At 54.6% G+C, this 17,076-nt stretch overlaps 1 protein-coding gene across 6 annotated transcripts in view; it reads right to left on the bottom strand.

Moving 5' to 3' along the window:
- Positions 1–537: 537 nt before the first annotated feature.
- The window catches only part of PBX1 (PBX homeobox 1), a 110,656-nt gene continuing 94,117 nt past the window's right edge, over positions 538–17,076 (bottom strand). For 4 of the 6 annotated variants that reach the window (XM_027463507.3, XM_072042133.1, XM_072042134.1 and 1 more), the window contains 3 exons: positions 12,643–12,755; positions 11,086–11,175; positions 538–4,906 (listed from right to left, as the gene is read on the bottom strand). In XM_027463507.3, the coding sequence (XP_027319308.1) occupies positions 4,814–4,906; positions 11,086–11,175; positions 12,643–12,755 (296 nt within the window). In that variant the 3' untranslated portion in view covers positions 538–4,813. The remainder of the gene's footprint in view (positions 4,907–11,085; positions 11,176–12,642; positions 12,756–17,076) is intronic. The other 2 variants (XM_027463510.3, XM_038182664.2) reach the window with 2 other exon arrangements.

Here is a 17,076-nt window from a genome sequence, read left to right on the forward strand (position 1 = left end):
ACCGGGCACCGGCCCCGCGTCTCCTCCCTCCTGCTCCCCGGGGATGCCCCCAGGAGGGAAGCGCCTTTGCTCACCCCAAACCCTTCCTGCCCCAAACCCGACACCAGAGGAGAGGAGCCCAGGGGGTCGCTGTCCCCCGGCGGCCCCGGCTCGCTTTCCTTTTTCCTCCCAAAAAATACGCCAGGTTGGGTTTAATTTTTTTTTTTTTTTTTTTTTTTTTTTTTGCAACAAAAGAAACTATTTATTTGGAATATGCATTACCAGTACAAATCAGGAAACTGTAAAACCTACACCTTGTTAGTATCGTCATAGAACATAAAAGTCTCAATTGGGATCAGAAAGACAGAGGCCTTTTTTTTTTCTTTACAGAAGCAGAAAAGCTTAAAGTTTCAAAACCAGGTCGGAACAGAGTCTTTTTTTTTTTTTTTTTAGCTTTTTTTTTTTTTTTAATATTTGGAAACCATTAAGAAAAAAAAAAAAAAAAGGAAGGGGAAAAATAAAAGAGAAAAGAAAAAGCAAGGCAGAAGAAGTGGATCATCTTTACAAGGGACAGAGAGGGCTTTGCAAGGAGAACAAAAAAAAGGCAAACCAACAAAACCAACCCCCCAGGCAACGTCTGATTTACATCATCTTAATAATAATAATAATAATAATAATAAAGGTGTACGAAAACAAAAGGACTCCAGGAAACCTCGGGATTAAAAAAGAACACCCCAAAACCCTAAACTGTTCGGTGATGTGAGAAGTTAGAGGGATTTTTTTTGGGGGGGGGGACACAAGGAGAAGCACCTTCAAGAGATGCCTACTCCCCGAACCCCGCCTGCAGCTGCACCCATCTGGGGAGATCCGTGGGGAATTTTGGCCGTGTCCCACCCGTGGCTGGGGGCTGCCACGTCCCGGCCCTTGTCCCTTGTCCCTCCCGAAGCCCCCGCGCCGCGGTGGCACCCGAGGGCCCCGTCCCGACCCCACAAAGTGGACGGTGGCAGCGGGGTCGGCACCTTCGCTGCTCCCCATCCTGTATTTGGGGGGCACGTTGGGCTCTTGCAATCAATGTTTGGAGCCGTGGCATGGCCGGGATTTGGGGCAGAGAGGAAGGGTGCTGCTGACACACACCACCGGAGTTTTGGGGAGGATTCCTGCCTTTTTAATATTTTTAATCCCTTCGGCGCAGCTCAGCACCGCAGCAGCGCCCCAAGGCACGGAGATCTGCATCCCCACGGGGGGCATCTCCTCCCCAAAACCCCCAAAGCGGTGGGGACCAGGCGGAGAAGAGCCCCCCACCCCAAAAAAAACCCCACCCCCGTCACTTTTCACATCACTCGGCTCCCAGCTCAAAAAAGCAAAAAGGGGAGAGGAAGCTGCAAGGCCATCGTCTCGGACAGGTCAAAATAAAGTCGTCATCATCATCAACCCCCCCTCCCCCCCCAAATAATGCCGAAAATAAAAAAAATAAAATTAAAAAAAAAAAAAAAGGCAATTTCTGGGTCTCAACGTTAAGAAACAGAAAGTGTTAGAATGTACCTATTAATGCTCACTATTCCAACCATTTCCTTTTAAAGTTTTACAAAATGAATTACCGTCACTTTTTTTGTTTTTTTTTTTCAACATTGTGTAAGAAGAAATGAAGTGTGCACAACTCTACACTTTTCTAGCATTCTTGAACTAATTCACAAATGCGAGAAAATTAAAAACCAAAAAAAAAAAAAATGGGGAAAACGAACCCAAAAAAAAAAAAAAACAACAAAAAAAAAAGAAGATGGATGTAGGTAGTCTGATGTTATAAACTATACAGGAATGAAGCGCTTGTTGCCACAGAAAGAGCAGGGCTGGGACCTTCCCCCTGCTCCATTTTGCGTGCTAAGAGGGTCATTTTTTATTCTTTTATTATAAACACTATTAAATTCAGACTGCGTTTTTGGTTTTTTTTTTTTTTCTTTTTCCTTTATCTGAATATACAAGAACATTCATTATCAAATGTTCGTTATCATCAATACTACAAAGAACGAGACACAAATCGCAAGAAACAATGGAAAATGTTAATAAAGCTGAAAGAATCGTCGAGTTTTTTTTTTGTGTTTTTTTTTCTTTTTTTTTTTCGTTTTTATTTTTTTTTGAGTTTCTGCAGGTTTTTTTGTTTGTTTTTTGTTTTTTTTTGTTTCATTTTGTTTTGTTTTTTTTTTTTGGTATCGAAGTCAGGTTTTTCTGGGCAGAAAAAAAAAATAAAATAAAAAAGGGGGAAGAAGAAATAAAAAAAAAAAAAAACAAACCACAACACTTTGGGTTGGGGAAAAGGGGGACGGGCTGGGGGCTACAACCGTTCAAATACGAATTAAAAAAAAATAAAAAATAACAAAAAGCAAAGCAAAAAGAAGGCAAAGCCACCACCGGCCAGCTCCGACAACGCAGCCCAGAGGGACGAAGCGGGGTGGGGATGGGGGAAGAAGTACCGTGGAGGAGCGAGGAGCAAGCACCCAGGGACAGGGATAGGGACAGGGACAGGGACAGGGACAGGCAGCCCTGGCAGCGCGCACGGGGCCGGGATTTGGGCTCGTCCCCGGCTGCTTTCCGGGAGGTACCAGAGCTGCTGGGGCCGGCGGTGGCCAGGGCAGGAGGAGAGCGCGGAGATGGGCGCAGTGGGAAGATGGGCAGCACCTGCTGCTGGTAATTTCTGGGGAAAAAACAACCTTCTCCTCGCTGCCTGCTGATTCTCATCGTCCCCCAAAGCAGGTGCAGCACAGGCAGCCCTAAAACCTGGGTTTAGCACTGCAAATGCTGCCTGACACGGGGGAAGGAGGGAGCGCACCGTGCCCGCAGGATGCAGCAGCCTTCGTCCCAGCCAGCCTGCCCCTCTCCCACTCAGGATTCTCTTTTTTTTGGGCTAAATCTCCCAGGACTTGGGGCATTTACTCCCGTCGGGAAGCAGGGAGACAGAGGCTTGCCCTGCCCAAAGCAGCTGGGCTGCGGGGGGCTCGCTGTGGGCTCGGGCTCTGAGGCGCTGCTGTAAGCATCTTCCCGGAGCAGGAGCAGCAAGCACCTCGCCACCAGAGACACAAAAACCAAGCAAGCGGCACATTTCGCAGCTTTTGGCCTGCCTCTCACACCTGTGCTAATCCTGCTCCGATCCCCCCCCAAGAGAACAATCCACCGGCACAAGACTTCCCTGATTTGGGGGAAGGTCGCCTGTTTTTGGAGCCCCGCGGGGCTGCTGCCCGGGGAAAGCCAGGCTTCGACTCCCCAGCACCCGAACCCCACTGAGGAGCAGCCACGCTGCCTCCGTGGGACCAAATCCTGCCTCTGCTGCTTTAATTTTTTTTGATAGAAGGGTGAAAATTGTTCTGGCAGAGCTTGAATTTGGAAAGTTCCCTGCTTGATGCTGCCCTGCGCCCCCGAATGCCCACCCGGCCACCTCGAGCTTGCCACAAGCGCCCCCGTGGCCAGGAGTATGGCATGGGGTAATTCATCCGAAGCCCCAGCCTCCCTGCAGGAGCTGCCCCCAGGTGTATTTCAGCGGGACGAAGCCTCGTTTTGCACCCATCGCCAGCTGTACAAAAAGCAGAGCAGAAAAGCAGGGCAGCAAATCACACGCGCTCTCCCCCGGAGCGCTCTCCGCGGAGTGACCCCAAGCTGCAGGTGAAGGACAGCCCCAAAAGGACGCCCGCTTGGCCTTACAGGGCTTCACCCTGAAGCAAACCCTTTGTATTCATCACTACCAAAGGCACCCGGCGCCTGCGGGGTCCCACTGCTCCGGCCACGCACCGACAAATGGTTTTGGGGACCCGCAGGGTGCCACCAACCTCCTGGGACCCTGCCTGTGCCGGGGAAACCCCCGTCCTCCATCCCGGTGCCTGCTCGGCTCTGACAGCAGGAGCCAACACCACACCATGCCCTGTTCCACACCAAAACGCCCGCTGCTGGCCTCCCTAGGTGCTGTTTGGGTGCCACCCACGCGTGCTCGGCCACGCAAACCACCGCGGACGCTCGGCGCTTCCGTGACGCGCGAGGGCGATTCCTCACCTGCCTCTGCCTCCTCGCCTTCCCTCCGCTCCTGCCCTTCCCCGACAGCTCCGCAAAGCCAGGGCCCGGCAGGGATTCACCTCTCGGGGCACACGGGGCCAAGCACACGGAGAGCCACAGCGTGTTTTGGGCTCTGCGGCCGAGCAAAGCGGGGAGAAGGGCGAGCTGGTGGCATCCGGGGGCCGGGAAGGGGCTGGTACCTTCGGGGAGCACCACGGGGGGAGCGTTGGGCTCCTTCTACGTGCTCACCACGTCTGGGAGAGGCAGAGGCGAGGGGGGAGCAGGGCAGGGGGCCGCCACGGCGTGTTCCTACTGAGAGGTAGCGTGAGAGGAGCGGGGCTGCCTGCGGGCGAAGGGCTGAGGTTGGTTGGTTTGGCTCCTCGGGAAGACAGCCAGCGCGAGGCCGCGCGCTGCTTCGGGTTGGTTGGGTTGTGGCGGTGCTTGGTTTGTTGTGTTGGTTTTTTTTTTTTTTGCTTTTCCTCCTGAAAAATCCTTCTACCTGTCGAAATATCCTTCGGAGGGGAGGTGGGGGGGAGGGAGGTGTTGTGGCGGTGGCAAGGGGCAAGGAGGGGGGGGAAGGAGAGCGGCTTCTACCCAGAAAAGAAAGGGAAGAGAGTATAAAGAAGTGTCCAGATTGGCTGAAAAAAGCATCCCGACGAAGAGAAGAGAAGAGAAGGAGTCTTCTTGTGTGTGCTGATTGGTTTCACCTCCAGTCTGACTGCTGCGGTGTTAGGAGAGGCCCCCTCCCCTCCCGCCCCCGCCGGGGCCGGCTCAGCCAGGGATGCAATTTGCTGGGAGATCAGTTGGAGGTATCAGAGTGAACGCTGCCAGGGCCTTCTGTGGGGGAGGTCACCGACGACGGGGTAGTAGCGTCTTGCCAACCTCCATTAGCCTGCGGGGAGGGAGACACAGAGCTGTCAGCACCAAGGGCACCCAACGGCACGCCCGGACCCCCCCCAAAATGCCCACCCGCCTCCCGGCGGTGTGAGCGGGTGGCGTTAAGGATGGGACCCCCCCCCAGCTCCGTCACCCCCATCTCATGGTGGCCACCACAGCTCGGGATGGTTTGGGTGGAAATGGGGGTTTTGGTGAATTGTAAGCATTCACGGGAATTCTATCCTTTAAAAATGAAATAAAGGTATTTCTGCCAAAACCCTGTACTCTCTCCTTTTTTTTAGGATCCTTCCCCATACAGAAGGAGGAAAATAGCAAACAACTTCCATCTCTGAACAGGAAACCCCATCCTGGCACTCCATCCCCTCCTCCTGCACAGCCCAGGCTTCAGCTGGGGGACGCTGTCAGCAAGGCAGAGAGCTGCTGCCCCCTGCACCCATCCCCAAAAGTCCCCCCGCTGCCACCTGCACGCGTCCCAGGGCGCACAGCCCAAATCCTCCGGCCTCTGGAGGGCAGAGCCGGCCGGAGGGCCCCGGCTGCCGCACGCCGGAGCTCACAAAAGCTGCTCCTCCGCGGCTGCCGTCCCCTTCGGAGTGGAGCAGATGTCGCACCCCACCTCCTCTGCTCGCTCTGACATTGATTCAGTGCTCGGCTAATTAATCCTTCCCGACTCCTGCCTGCGCTGAGTCGGCAGCAGCCGCCGGCCCGCTTCAGACGTGCCCGAGCTGCTGCGCCCTCGCCGGCTGCCTGTCCCGGTGCCTCCTGCCGCAGGGCATCCATCACCGGGGCTGACAGCCCCGTAGCAGGGACCCCGGGGCACACAGAGCTCTGTGCGTGGTGGCAGGGGGCCACAAGGACGTTCTGGGGATGTGCTCACCCCCAAAGTGCCCGGGGTACGGGTAGGGACCCACACAACCTGCTTGCAGGCTCCCCAAGGGTGCCAGCGCACTGCGCCTTGCAGCGGCGTGCAGGGAACAAAAAGGAAGGCGCAAACCACGACCAGAAGTTGGTGGCGGGTTAGCAACCACCACTCGGCCTCACCACGGGTGCAAGCGTAAAAAAGAAGCATGCCCAGATGCTTACGGCCTCGTTAAGCACCCTGCAGGTGCCTGCAGAGACACCGGGCTCGCCGTGCCCCCCGTGGCCACCTCGCACCCACGCAGGGGCCCCGGCAGCTCGCACCCGGACCCGCGGCACCCACCCTCCCGCGCCTTGGACCACGGCAAGAGGCAGCAATTACCCGAGATTATCAGCCCGACAGTGACAGGCCGTGTAAAGAGAGACACAGAGCCAACTCCACCGCCCAGAGACTGGCATATTCAAGTACACTTAGGACATTAATAGCAATTTACGTGCCATCAGTGAGCGAGAACCACAATAGCGGCGCTGGCAGCCTCTTATTACCAAGCCTGTTATTTGTTGGAGTTACAAGCTATAATCACAACAGAAACTTTCAAAACCCTTATCTTCCGTGACGCACCAAATCTATTTCAGAGCCGTAATTGCTATGTCACCGGAGAGTTTGCTGCTTAATGCACTCAGATGCCATTTAGTGTTTGCAGGGTCATTACAGCGAGCAGAAGGGGGGAGAGGCGGCGGGGGCTGCTCGGAGCAGGGCTCGGTCCCTATTGTGCTGAACTATTTTTAGAGAAGCGTTTTCATGCCTACCATGGCTGAGAGGAGCGAGGGGAAGGGGGGAAACGTCTTGAAGACAATGGCTGTGGCGCTGCGATGCTCAGCACCTCTCTCCTGTGCCCCCCCATACACAGGGAAGCCCCCCCTGTGCTCGAGGTGGGGATCAGCCCTCACCTTTTGCAGGACAGGAGGTTTTGTGCCCTCCAGCGAGCATTTCCCAGTCCCATCCAGTGGGAAGATGCTGACCCACACTCCTACGGCTCTGGCCATAAAGGTGCCTCCCTCCACTCACTCCCCTGCTCCCCCAGCTCCCAAATTAGGGGCCAAAAGAGGCCCCGGGGTTGGCCACAACTTCAGCATCTCGACGCCATCCTTTGCTGCACGGCATCTACGAGCTCCCCACGAGGAGGCTGGATCCTTCCCTCTTCTTTCACCCCACTGTCACAGTCACGAAGCCATGTGCAGGATGAACCCGATCCCACCCCGCTGGCCCAAGGAGATCCCTTGGGATCTGACGAGTAAATCCCTCAAAGAGGGAGCCTGGGGAGGAGGCAGCAGAGCCTGTCCCTGCCCCGGCACGCAGCTGGGACTTCCTCGGGAGGGACAGAGCCAAAGGCAGGGCAGGGCTCTCCGGGACATCTCTCCAAATGTCTCCTTCTGGTGCCAGAGCACGGGCACGGCCTCGGTGGCTGTCCAGGCGGTGAAGCCCCGGTGATGGATTGCTGAAGCAGCGGGTTTTGGGGCTGTTTCCTGCAGGTCTCCCAGCGTTTTTGCTCCAGCAAGTCTGCCTGGCTCTCCGCCTGGGCCTCCTGCATGGGGCTGGTTTTCTGCCAGGTCTTTCAGGAGCTTTCTGCTTGGCACGGAGGCTGTCGCCACGTCCTGCTCTGCGTGACCAAATCCTTGTCCTGCCATGGATGGCATGGGTCAGCCTCCGAACACCCCTCAGAGCACCTTTCCTACAGCAGCTCGTGAGCATCATCGCAGGTCGTGAAGGGTGGCTTGCTTTGGGGCGTAAATTCTTGGAGAAAGGGGTCTCACCTCCCGCAGCTAGCCTGGTGCTCCTCGCTTTCAGCTGGCAGCCGTGGGTGTCAAACCCACTGGCACACAGCTGCTGAGCACTGCCCTCGCGGTGGCTGTGTAAATAGGTAAAATGGCATTTTAAATTAAAAAAAAAATAAAAATCCTGCACAGACGAACTTTAAAAATAGCCTCCCGTATTAAAAGTGATTTATAAACTAGCCTGCTCCATTTTCTTCGCTGGAGGATTAGGGATGGAGGGGACGTGGGGGAGAAGGAAAGAGGGAGCTGGGAGTCCAAAAGGAAATCTCTGCAAGGGCTTTTCTTTAAGATGATTATAAATCATTAATTAAGCAGCAGACTGAGCGGGGTACTCGCAGCAAGCCAGCCTGAATAACAGCGTGTTTACGCGCAGATTCCTGCACAGGAGGACGCGGGTGGGACATCCTCTTTCCAGGTGTCCCCGACAGGGGCTGGGGGATTTAATACAGCGAGACCAGAAGCGGACCCGTTCCTCGCCGGGCTGCTCAGCACCATCTCGGAGAGGCGAGGGGGGCTGTGTGCTCCCATCATCCTGGTAACGATGCAGAACCAGCGCCGGCGGAGCTGTCAGCGGCAAGACGAGGCGGGGAGGGAGCGAGGCTCGGGGTGTATTTCTGTCCTCGGCTGTCACCACGTCCACGCCTTTCAAAATTCAGCCTCCGCCACGGAAGGCGAAACCCTGCCAAGGTTTAGAGCGGTGGAGCCGGGCAACCTGCTGCTGCCTTCCCAGACCTGACGGGCTCCGGGGATGACTTAACCTCAGCCCCGCGCGGAGATCTTTGTGACAGGGCTCTTGACTCGGTTTCGGCTCATCTCCTTCCAGCAGCTCCCAGGGATGCTCGGGTTAGGCAGGGCTCGCAGCTCGCTGTGTTGCTGGCAGCTTTCCTCTGCGTCCTGCTTCCCTTCCTCAGCGTTACAGGGGTGGAGGAGAGGCAGGGAAAACCTGCCTGCTGCTCCAGCTACGGGACAGCCCAGCACCTCCCCAAGGACCAGCACCTCCCAGAGGGCAGCCAGGTTTCTGGGGTGGGCAAACCACACGGCTGGGGGCCATCGAGTGCTTTGGGATCTGGCTGGAGGGGAAGATGTGAAGTGGCAAGCAAAAGGTGTTGAGAGACAACCCAGAAGATGCTTCCTAAACTTTCTGCTCTGCTGTTGGCTCCAGAAAACCAAGAACCGTCTACCAGGAAAACCACACCAGCTGGATGTACGGAGTATCCCCCAAAATTGGTGGGCTCTGCGCCCACCGCCCCGTCTCCGAACATCATCCTTCCCATGCCTGGTCCCTTCGGGCCGATTTTTCCTCCTTCCCACCTAGAAAACCAGCCCGAGCAGCTGCCACCCACCCCAGGTCCCCGTTTGGGAAGCGCAGCGCCGAGCCCTGCTGCCAGCTCACCAATTCCCCGTGCTGCTCCCATTACCCCCACAGCTGGCAGCCAGCAAAACCAGCCCAGCTGCTGATGTGCTGCTTGGCTTCCAAGTTCCCTCTACTTCTTTCTTCTCCCCTCTCCCAGCGCCCCCCTCCCTGCCTCGTAATCCCCAGCAGCAACCCTTCCCCCCCAAAAAAAAATTTTGGCTCAGCCCAGCCCGCTGTTATTTTCCAAGCCAACTGCAGCCATAATCAGCTCAGCCTCTTTCCTTGGGGGTATTTTAATTTATACAAAAGTATCATCTCTTATCATGATCAGCCTCTGATTCATTTACTCCTCAAGTATTAAAAAGCCAGGAAGGGAATAAATTCAGCGCACAGAGAAATTAATGCGGAACGATGGGCTCTTTCATGTGGCATTTTCGAGCACCGCTTTTGCGACGGGCTTATGTAATGAGACATAATTATCTGCACATGTTCAATTACATTACTTCACAAATCCTCCCTGGCTCTGCCCCGTGACGTCAAGCTGCCCGCTAAGCCCCGGCACCCGACGGCGCGGGGGGCGCAGCCCCCATCCCGCGGCCCCCTTCTCCTGCCCGTCCTCCACCCCGGGCTCTCCCCGAAAGCCGAGGGCCCCGAGGTGGCCAGATGCAAGGTGCCAAATGGCAAGACCCAGGTGGCTTCCTCGGAGGGACTCGAAGGGAGACGCAGCGTGGCGAGGCGCCCCGTGGTTGGCGGCCGAGGCCCATGTTCTGCCATCCCTGAACGAAAGGCAGAGGCAGGGAAGGGCTGGAGGCTGCGAGGAAGCTCTTTTAATGCCTCCTCGTGTATCGCGTCTCCTCCTCGGCGCCTTTGTTGCAAACTGACAAGAAGCCACAGATGCTGGCTGGCGGAGCCGGGAGCTCCACGGGCTTCCCTCGGCCGCCTCGCCGCGGGCGGGCACTTTTTTGGGGCAACTCATGGAGCTGCAGGGGCAAGCCAAAAGCCAAAACAGGGACCCGACCCCTTTTCCCCACATACACACCTCTGCCATGCTCCGTGGTGCTGCCGGGGCGAGCTGAAAGCCGAGGCAGGACCTTCTCCTCTCTGATACCCCTCTCCCAACCTTCCCATCGGCTACGTCCTCACCAAACCACACCGTGGCACCCGCCACCATCCTGCCCAGCCCAAGACCACCCCGCCTGGACCCTCGTCCATGGCCAGCCGCCCCCTCCTCCCCTTGCCACCCCGGCCGCCTCCACCACCACCAGCAGCAGCCCCTCCGCCAGCACGGCCTCCTGTTCCAGGCTGCCCTCTCCTCTCCCAGCTTGCTGTCACCGCCGCTGAGATGGCGGACGATTGATCTGAGAAATGAAGTTGGATTGCTGTCCCGAATCTACACTCGGTTCTCCTTGTGTGTGTCTGATCGATTTCACCCTGCACGACACAGCTTGTCGCTACGAATTTTCATGCTAGTCAGAGCCCGCCAGCGCACCCACCAACAAGGAGAAGATGCTTCCAAGCCCTCCCTCCCCCTCGCAGCCTCCCCCGGCCCGCTTGGGCGAGGTTTTCTTGGGTTGCGCTCATTTTTTCCCCCCTTTCTCCTTCTATTTACCATCATTATCACCATCAACCCCATCACCACCGTGCTTTCAACGCCCTCCCCGCTCGCCCGGCCCGGATTTGGATGCTGGCCAGGAGGGGGCTATTTTCAGGTGGCCTCCCCGGGACGGTGCCATCGGCCTCCTCGGCACAGAGCGATCACCGGGTTGGGGTGCTCATGGTGACATTCCCCACCACGGTTACGCGAGGTGTCACCTGTTTAGCAGCTCCTCGCAGCCGCCCGCGTGTGGCCGCAGGTGCCGCGCCAACGCTGATGGGCTGTGACAGTCCGAGACGCCAGCTGCCTGCACACAGCCTGCCCGGCCGCCACTTTTTTTTCGTGGGCAGAGCTCTGCCGTCGGCGTGACCGATACAGAAGCAATAAACTAGGTGACCGGAAAAGCAAAGACAAGTCCTACTAAGTGGCATTCTGAGCCCTATGGCTTTGAAATAATTGGTAGCAAGAGAACAAAAACGAAAAAAATAAAATAAAAAAAAAAAACAAGAACCCAAGCCTATTTTTTTTTTCTTACACTGATGCCCTGCGGACTATACATCTGACTTGCTGCGAGTCCGTCACTGTATCCTCCTGTCTGGCTGATAACATGGCGAAGGGTATCCACCTAAACAGACCAACGACAACAAAGACACAAATTAGAGGGAAGGAAAGGTCAGTGGGCAAAGCCGCTTCGGTTCATCTTTGGCATGGCAAAAACAGAACAGTAACAACAGTCATAAAGGTGCGTGTTTAAAGAGGGAAGGGGGAAGAACCGCGGCTGGTCTCAGGGTGAGAGCCAAGCTGAGGAGCGCTCCTGCCTCCCTCGCCTCCCCCAGCCTGCCCCGGTGGCCTCGTCACGCTCTCGTTGGTCCCAGGTCTTGTGAAATGAAGAGCAGGGAGGGAGAACAGCGTGGCAGGATGCGGTCGGACCTCCTGGAGCACATCGCTGCGGCCAGCTCCACCACCGTGCTCCAGGAGCCGCCTTCCTCCCCCTAAACCCTTCCACCCTTTGGCCCCAAAGCGGCGAGAAGCTGACATGGGTGGAAGGAGATCTTCGGGGCCGGGCGAGCCCTTTCATTTCAACTCCTCCTTTCATTTCGGAGGGCCCTGAGAGGGATATACCTACCATGGCAAGGGCACCGCCAGCTCTCCTCCGTGTGCCCCGTTCCTCTCCCTCCACTACCCCAGCCCAGCCCCGCTACGTGCGGTGAGCATCTCCTTGCCCACGGCTGCGTCCAGCACTGCGAGGGGAGCGACCTGGGCTTTAGCAAGCTCTCCTTGCCCGATGCAGCAGTGGCCGAGTGGCTGTCGTCTCTCAACACAGTACAGAGCTTAAACGCCAGCGAGTGGGCTCGTGGCACATCTGGACATCGGATGGGAAGTGGGAGATCTGGGTGAGCTACCGGCTACTCTGAATTCTTTCTTTTTGCCCCAAAGCATGGGTTCACATCTCAGTCACGCTGCTCCAAGCTCCCTCGCACTGCCTTGCTGGTGTGTACATGGGTGGTGTGAGTGCCTGCGCTTCGGGAAGGTGGGCAGTTGATGAGGGATGGCTTTTAATTAAAAAAAAAAAAAAAATCTAGCTGTGTATTTGTGCATTTCTTGCCTTTGCAGCAGACACCTGGTTCGGTATCAAAGGAGTACGTGGAAGCCTTGGAAAACGAGACACCAGTCCAAACCTCTGGCCCCTTCCCTTGGAAGAATAAAGCAAGCAGAACCTAAACCTCATCTGCTTTTGGTTGAGTACATGCCTGTTCTCCTAAACCTCCTCTCCTCCTAGTACGACTATCAAGCCAGAGCCAAATGCATTCACAAAGTGTGGGCAAGTCTCCTCAAGACCATGGTTGTTGGTTTGGTTGGGTGTTTGGTTTTGGTTTCTTTTGGATTGATTTTTTTTGGTGGTTGTCGCTGTTGCTTTTTTTTTTTTTGGTTGGTTGGTTTTTTGGTTTGCTTTGCTTTTTTTAAGTGTTGGTTGGTTCATTCGTGCTGGTTGAGATTTGCTCTTTTCGGACGGGAGGGAGAAGTGCCAATACAATCAGAGGCTCCTCCAACACTAATGCATTCACTGGCAGTACATCGGATGGGTCCCTACCTGTGACTGCACGTTGGCTCCAACCTGGGCCCCTTGGTAAGAATCCCCATTGAGAGACTGCACGCTCATGAACAAATCTCCAGAGTTTGACATGTTAAAAGAACTGGAAGAACCTGGAAAGGAAAGAGTGAGGCACCTGAATCACAGAAAGGAAAAAGATCCACCCCATGACTCTCAGCCAAGAGGAAGGAACAACATGCAAAGCAACCACAAAAACAAAACACACAGTCAGGTTAGTAGTATGAAGAACAGAGCAAGCAAAAATTAAAAAAAAAAAAAAAAGGGATGCACTCTTGAGGTTATTCAAAGCCACATGTTGTTACAGCTCAATGCCAAGAACATTCTTCAACAGCTCCTCAGCTGGAGGAAGGATTCTTCATGCTCTGGACCGAGATAAACAAAACCCAGCCTGGAGGACTCAGACAGCCCTTTCCCTTCATTTCAGGGCATCCAAATCCTTCAGGCAGCTTTGCAAATCTCGATTTTTCGGAGGTGTCCACCCGGCAGACTGCACTGGAGAACGGAATCACCCAAATAAGCCCCGCTGTCGAAAGCAGAAGCCTTTTCAGCAAGGCTAACCATGCTGCCTTCCGCAGGGTGGACACCTCCAGACACCATCCAGTTCCACGTCCAGAGCTCCCGCTGAGCCAACGGGAGCAAAGGGCCACAAAAAAATGTGAAGGCACCCGGGCCAGACTCCCTTTATTGATCTCTTTGGCAGCTCTTTCCTCATGACGAGCTATGAGACAACGCGGGGCTGTCTCAGCCCCAATGAGCTCCGTAAGCAAATTCCCCACCGCATGCACCAGTTGCCAGCGTTACACCAAAAAGAGGTAACGGTGAAGACAACTGGGTGGGATCAGGAAAAAAAAAATAAATAAGAAAATAAAAGGTCCCGCTTCCAGATTTGAGATAACTTGAGCACCTCCTCGACTGCTGGACAGAGAAAACAAACCTATCATGTAACTGGAAGGCAGGGGAGGAGGGAAGGGGTTAAAAATAAATAAATAAATAAAGGTTTTACGGGATTATTTCAGAACTCATCGTGCAGATCAGCGCGTTAAGTGTGAGACAGCTCAACGTGCAAGGTTTGGTTATATACATGACGTTAGCCTTGGAAAGGAGAGACTTCAGGGGCCCAGGTCAGCTACGCTTTCGGCTCCAACCCAAAATACGCTCTCAGCATCTCCAGCGCCACTTCCAACTCGGAAGAACGGCGACCACAGTCCTGGTGGAATTGCCCAACTATGGCTCATGCGTGCGCTCTGAGAAAGGCCAGACAACCCCCGTCTCCTCGCTGGGACACGCTCTGGACAGAGCCCAGGAAGGTTCCCCCGATGGGAGCCACCTCCAAGAGCAGGGAGCAGGTGGGAGGTCTCCCCCGGAGAGTGCACGTCCCCTAAAATCTCTGCTGCTCTCTCTGCAAACGGCTCTTTTACCACGTGCTGGCAATTCTCGGAATGGAAGGGAAGCAGAAATATCACAGCTAGGTACAACGCCCGGGATAGGCAAGAGAAAGATTCATCCCGAGCACATCCAGCCTTGGATCAGGACCCTCCTAGCGGTGCCTGGAAGGAGCAGAGCCAGGAATAGCTGCGCTGTCTGTGCTCCCTGTCAGCCCTGCCCGGCACATTTCAGGGAACGACCCAACAGCGCTGCGTCAAATAACCGGGACGAGGCAGAAGGCAGCTGCAACCATCGCCTCCTCTGCTCGGCTGCCAAAGGGGCCCTGTCACTTCCCAGCCTCTCGGGTTGCTCGCTGTTTTAAAGGCAAAAAATCGATAGGAAGCAGCTGGCAGGGTGAGGATATCCCACGCTGACACCTGAAAGCACGAGGACGGGGACTTTTCTCATACACAAGGATGCTTCCTACCAGGTTCTCTGAGTGATCTCTTTAAAAACCCAGAGCTGCGTGATGGCTTTGTGCTCCCACAGCGGCTGAGAACCAAAGGGTTTTGCAGTTAATCCTCACAAGCAGCAGAGAACATCCTGCTGCTCTTTAAAGGTGAGCAAAACCCCTTTGAGATCACACAATCAGCATCAGAGCTGGGAAGAGGACCTGGGAATCCCCGAGCACCTGACAGGACGCCACCATCACTCTGCCCCTGACAGCAGTATTTCATCCCACCTTCCCCTACCGAAATAAAATAATAATAACAAATAAAAACGCCATAAACGTAACCGACACTTTGAAGGAACTTAACAAACCTGCCTGGAAAATTGAGACGGGGAGGGAGGAGGAAATAAAATAAACAAACAGCCACAAACTCTGGTCCTGAAGAGCGCCGGTGTCTTGGAAATCATGAGGAGCGCCGGAGATGTCACTTACAAGATATACACTGCTATTGGCACGGGGTGTTTTTACAATATATGTGCATATCTAAATGGCAAATGCGCCTTGCTGCTGATGCGGATGCAAAGATAAATATGCGCATAGCAATGGCCCGCATGTATGGATGCGTTTGTGTCAGAGCCGTAATTGCAGAGAGCCCTGTGCGCTGCTGTTTCAGCACTCTGCTGCCTGTGTACTAGCCATGTATGAAAATTACGATGGCCCAAAGTCTCGGAGACTCGGCTACGAGGGGCTGGTGCACTGGGGCAGAAGAGGGGGCGAGGATGTGAAGAGCTCTCAGGCTGCAGGCACCGGCATCCTCCCTGGAAACAGGCTCGGGGAACACAAGGCACATCCTTCTGCCGGAGAAGGCTCCGTCATCAATCTCATTTATCTTTCTGCTCCGCTGTAAACACACCGAAGCTTTTTAGTGGTCGCAGTTTGATCTCCTTGAGACCTGAGATGTGATAAGCACCTTTCAGCTGGTGAGCCCAGGCTGCGACCTTGGCACAAAGTCCCTTGATGTAGACAAAAAATGCCCGAATAAACACCGCTTGGCATGACTCGTAGCAGTGTGAACCAGCGGATCATTTTCAGCATCCTCACATCTTATCAACCTCAAGACCTATCACCATCACTCCCTAGTGCCGAGTTCCCATCAGGGCAACACCAGCTCCAGAGAAAGAGGCGGAAATGTTTAAAAAGAAATGAGCCATGGCACTTGCCACTGGGTGAGAGCCTACATCAAAACCATGCCAGCAAAGAGATCTCCTCCACTCCTATCACTTAGGATGAGCACAACACACGGCGAGTTTGTTTTCAATTCAAAAAACCTCACAAGCTTGATTGCTGGTATTTCTTGCACTACTTCTCCAGAGAGCTTCTTCTCCAGCTTCTCGTTGCCTTTTCTCATGTTTTAACAGTCTCCGTTTCCACCTTAAATTTTCCAGGACCTCTCACAAGTCCTTTTTCTCTGAAGTGTGTTACGATTTAGAAGGCATCAATAAACCGTAATAGAGTTCATCGGAGCTGAAATCAAACCACCTTCATCTGCTGCCTCATTCCACCTACCACCACCGAGACGGAGATCCAGCGCAGAGAACCACTGAAGTCAACTTTTCACAAAACAAAAAGGTGAGCAGGAAAAAAAAAAAAAAAGTTCAGGATGATTTCGGCTCCTCTGCACGGAAGATTTCAGTGGATGTCATCACCTGTGTGTGGTCCTCCAGGACTCTGGTTGGCAAAAGGGGCAGCCCACATGAAACAGCTTTCATTTGCCACGTGGTTTTTGTGCTGAGAGTGTCCAGACAATCAAAGTGAGGACGGGGAGTTGTTAGCCCAAATGAGCCAGACATCTCGGCTTATTTGAACATCTGGCTGATCAAGCCCAACTGTGCATACTCAGGATGAGAAGGTGTTTGACATTCAGGCCTGGGTGACCGAGGGTGGGGGACCCTGCTCCGAACGTGCCAGATGGCCGGCCAGATGCAGCCCTTGCCCTTGTCAATGTGTGGCCAATCTCTTTGACTGACTGTAGCCATTCGCCCATCTCCGGTATCGTGGTCATCAATGCAGAGAACAGATGGGCCTGCCCAGCCACGGCAGAAATGAATTTAGCTCCTGTCCCAGGTCCCATCGCAGCCAGTTCCACCTCCTCTTCCAACACCACGGCCCCCCAGGGACTGCATCGCTGGTTGCCTCTTTCTCATGACCTGTCCTCTGCCTACTCGCTTTCTTCCCATGTGCCCCGCCACGTATCTAAACCTAAAAATTCCCAGCACATCCAGTCTTTGTTCAGGCTCCTTCTTACCAAAGTCTCAGCCAACGAACTGAAAACGGAAAAAACATCCATGGTGTAAAAGGAGAGGGATCACCCACCTCAGTCCTTCACCTCTTCACCCATTCCACGTGCCTCCCAGTGCCATGCAGCACACCTGGGTGGCTCACGGCCCTCGACAGCATCCTCTAAATCTTTAACTGATGGGTATTTCAGTCCTAGCACGTACCCGTGTGCTTCTTGCTGCTAGCACCTTCAAGCCAACCTGAAGGAGGGACGGTCACAGGCCTCCAGGTGTCATCAGGACGTGCCTTCACCCTGCAGC

The sequence above is a fragment of the Anas platyrhynchos genome, chromosome 8 (genome assembly GCF_047663525.1).
Source record: "Anas platyrhynchos isolate ZD024472 breed Pekin duck chromosome 8, IASCAAS_PekinDuck_T2T, whole genome shotgun sequence".
Taxonomy (NCBI): Eukaryota; Metazoa; Chordata; class Aves; order Anseriformes; family Anatidae; genus Anas; species Anas platyrhynchos.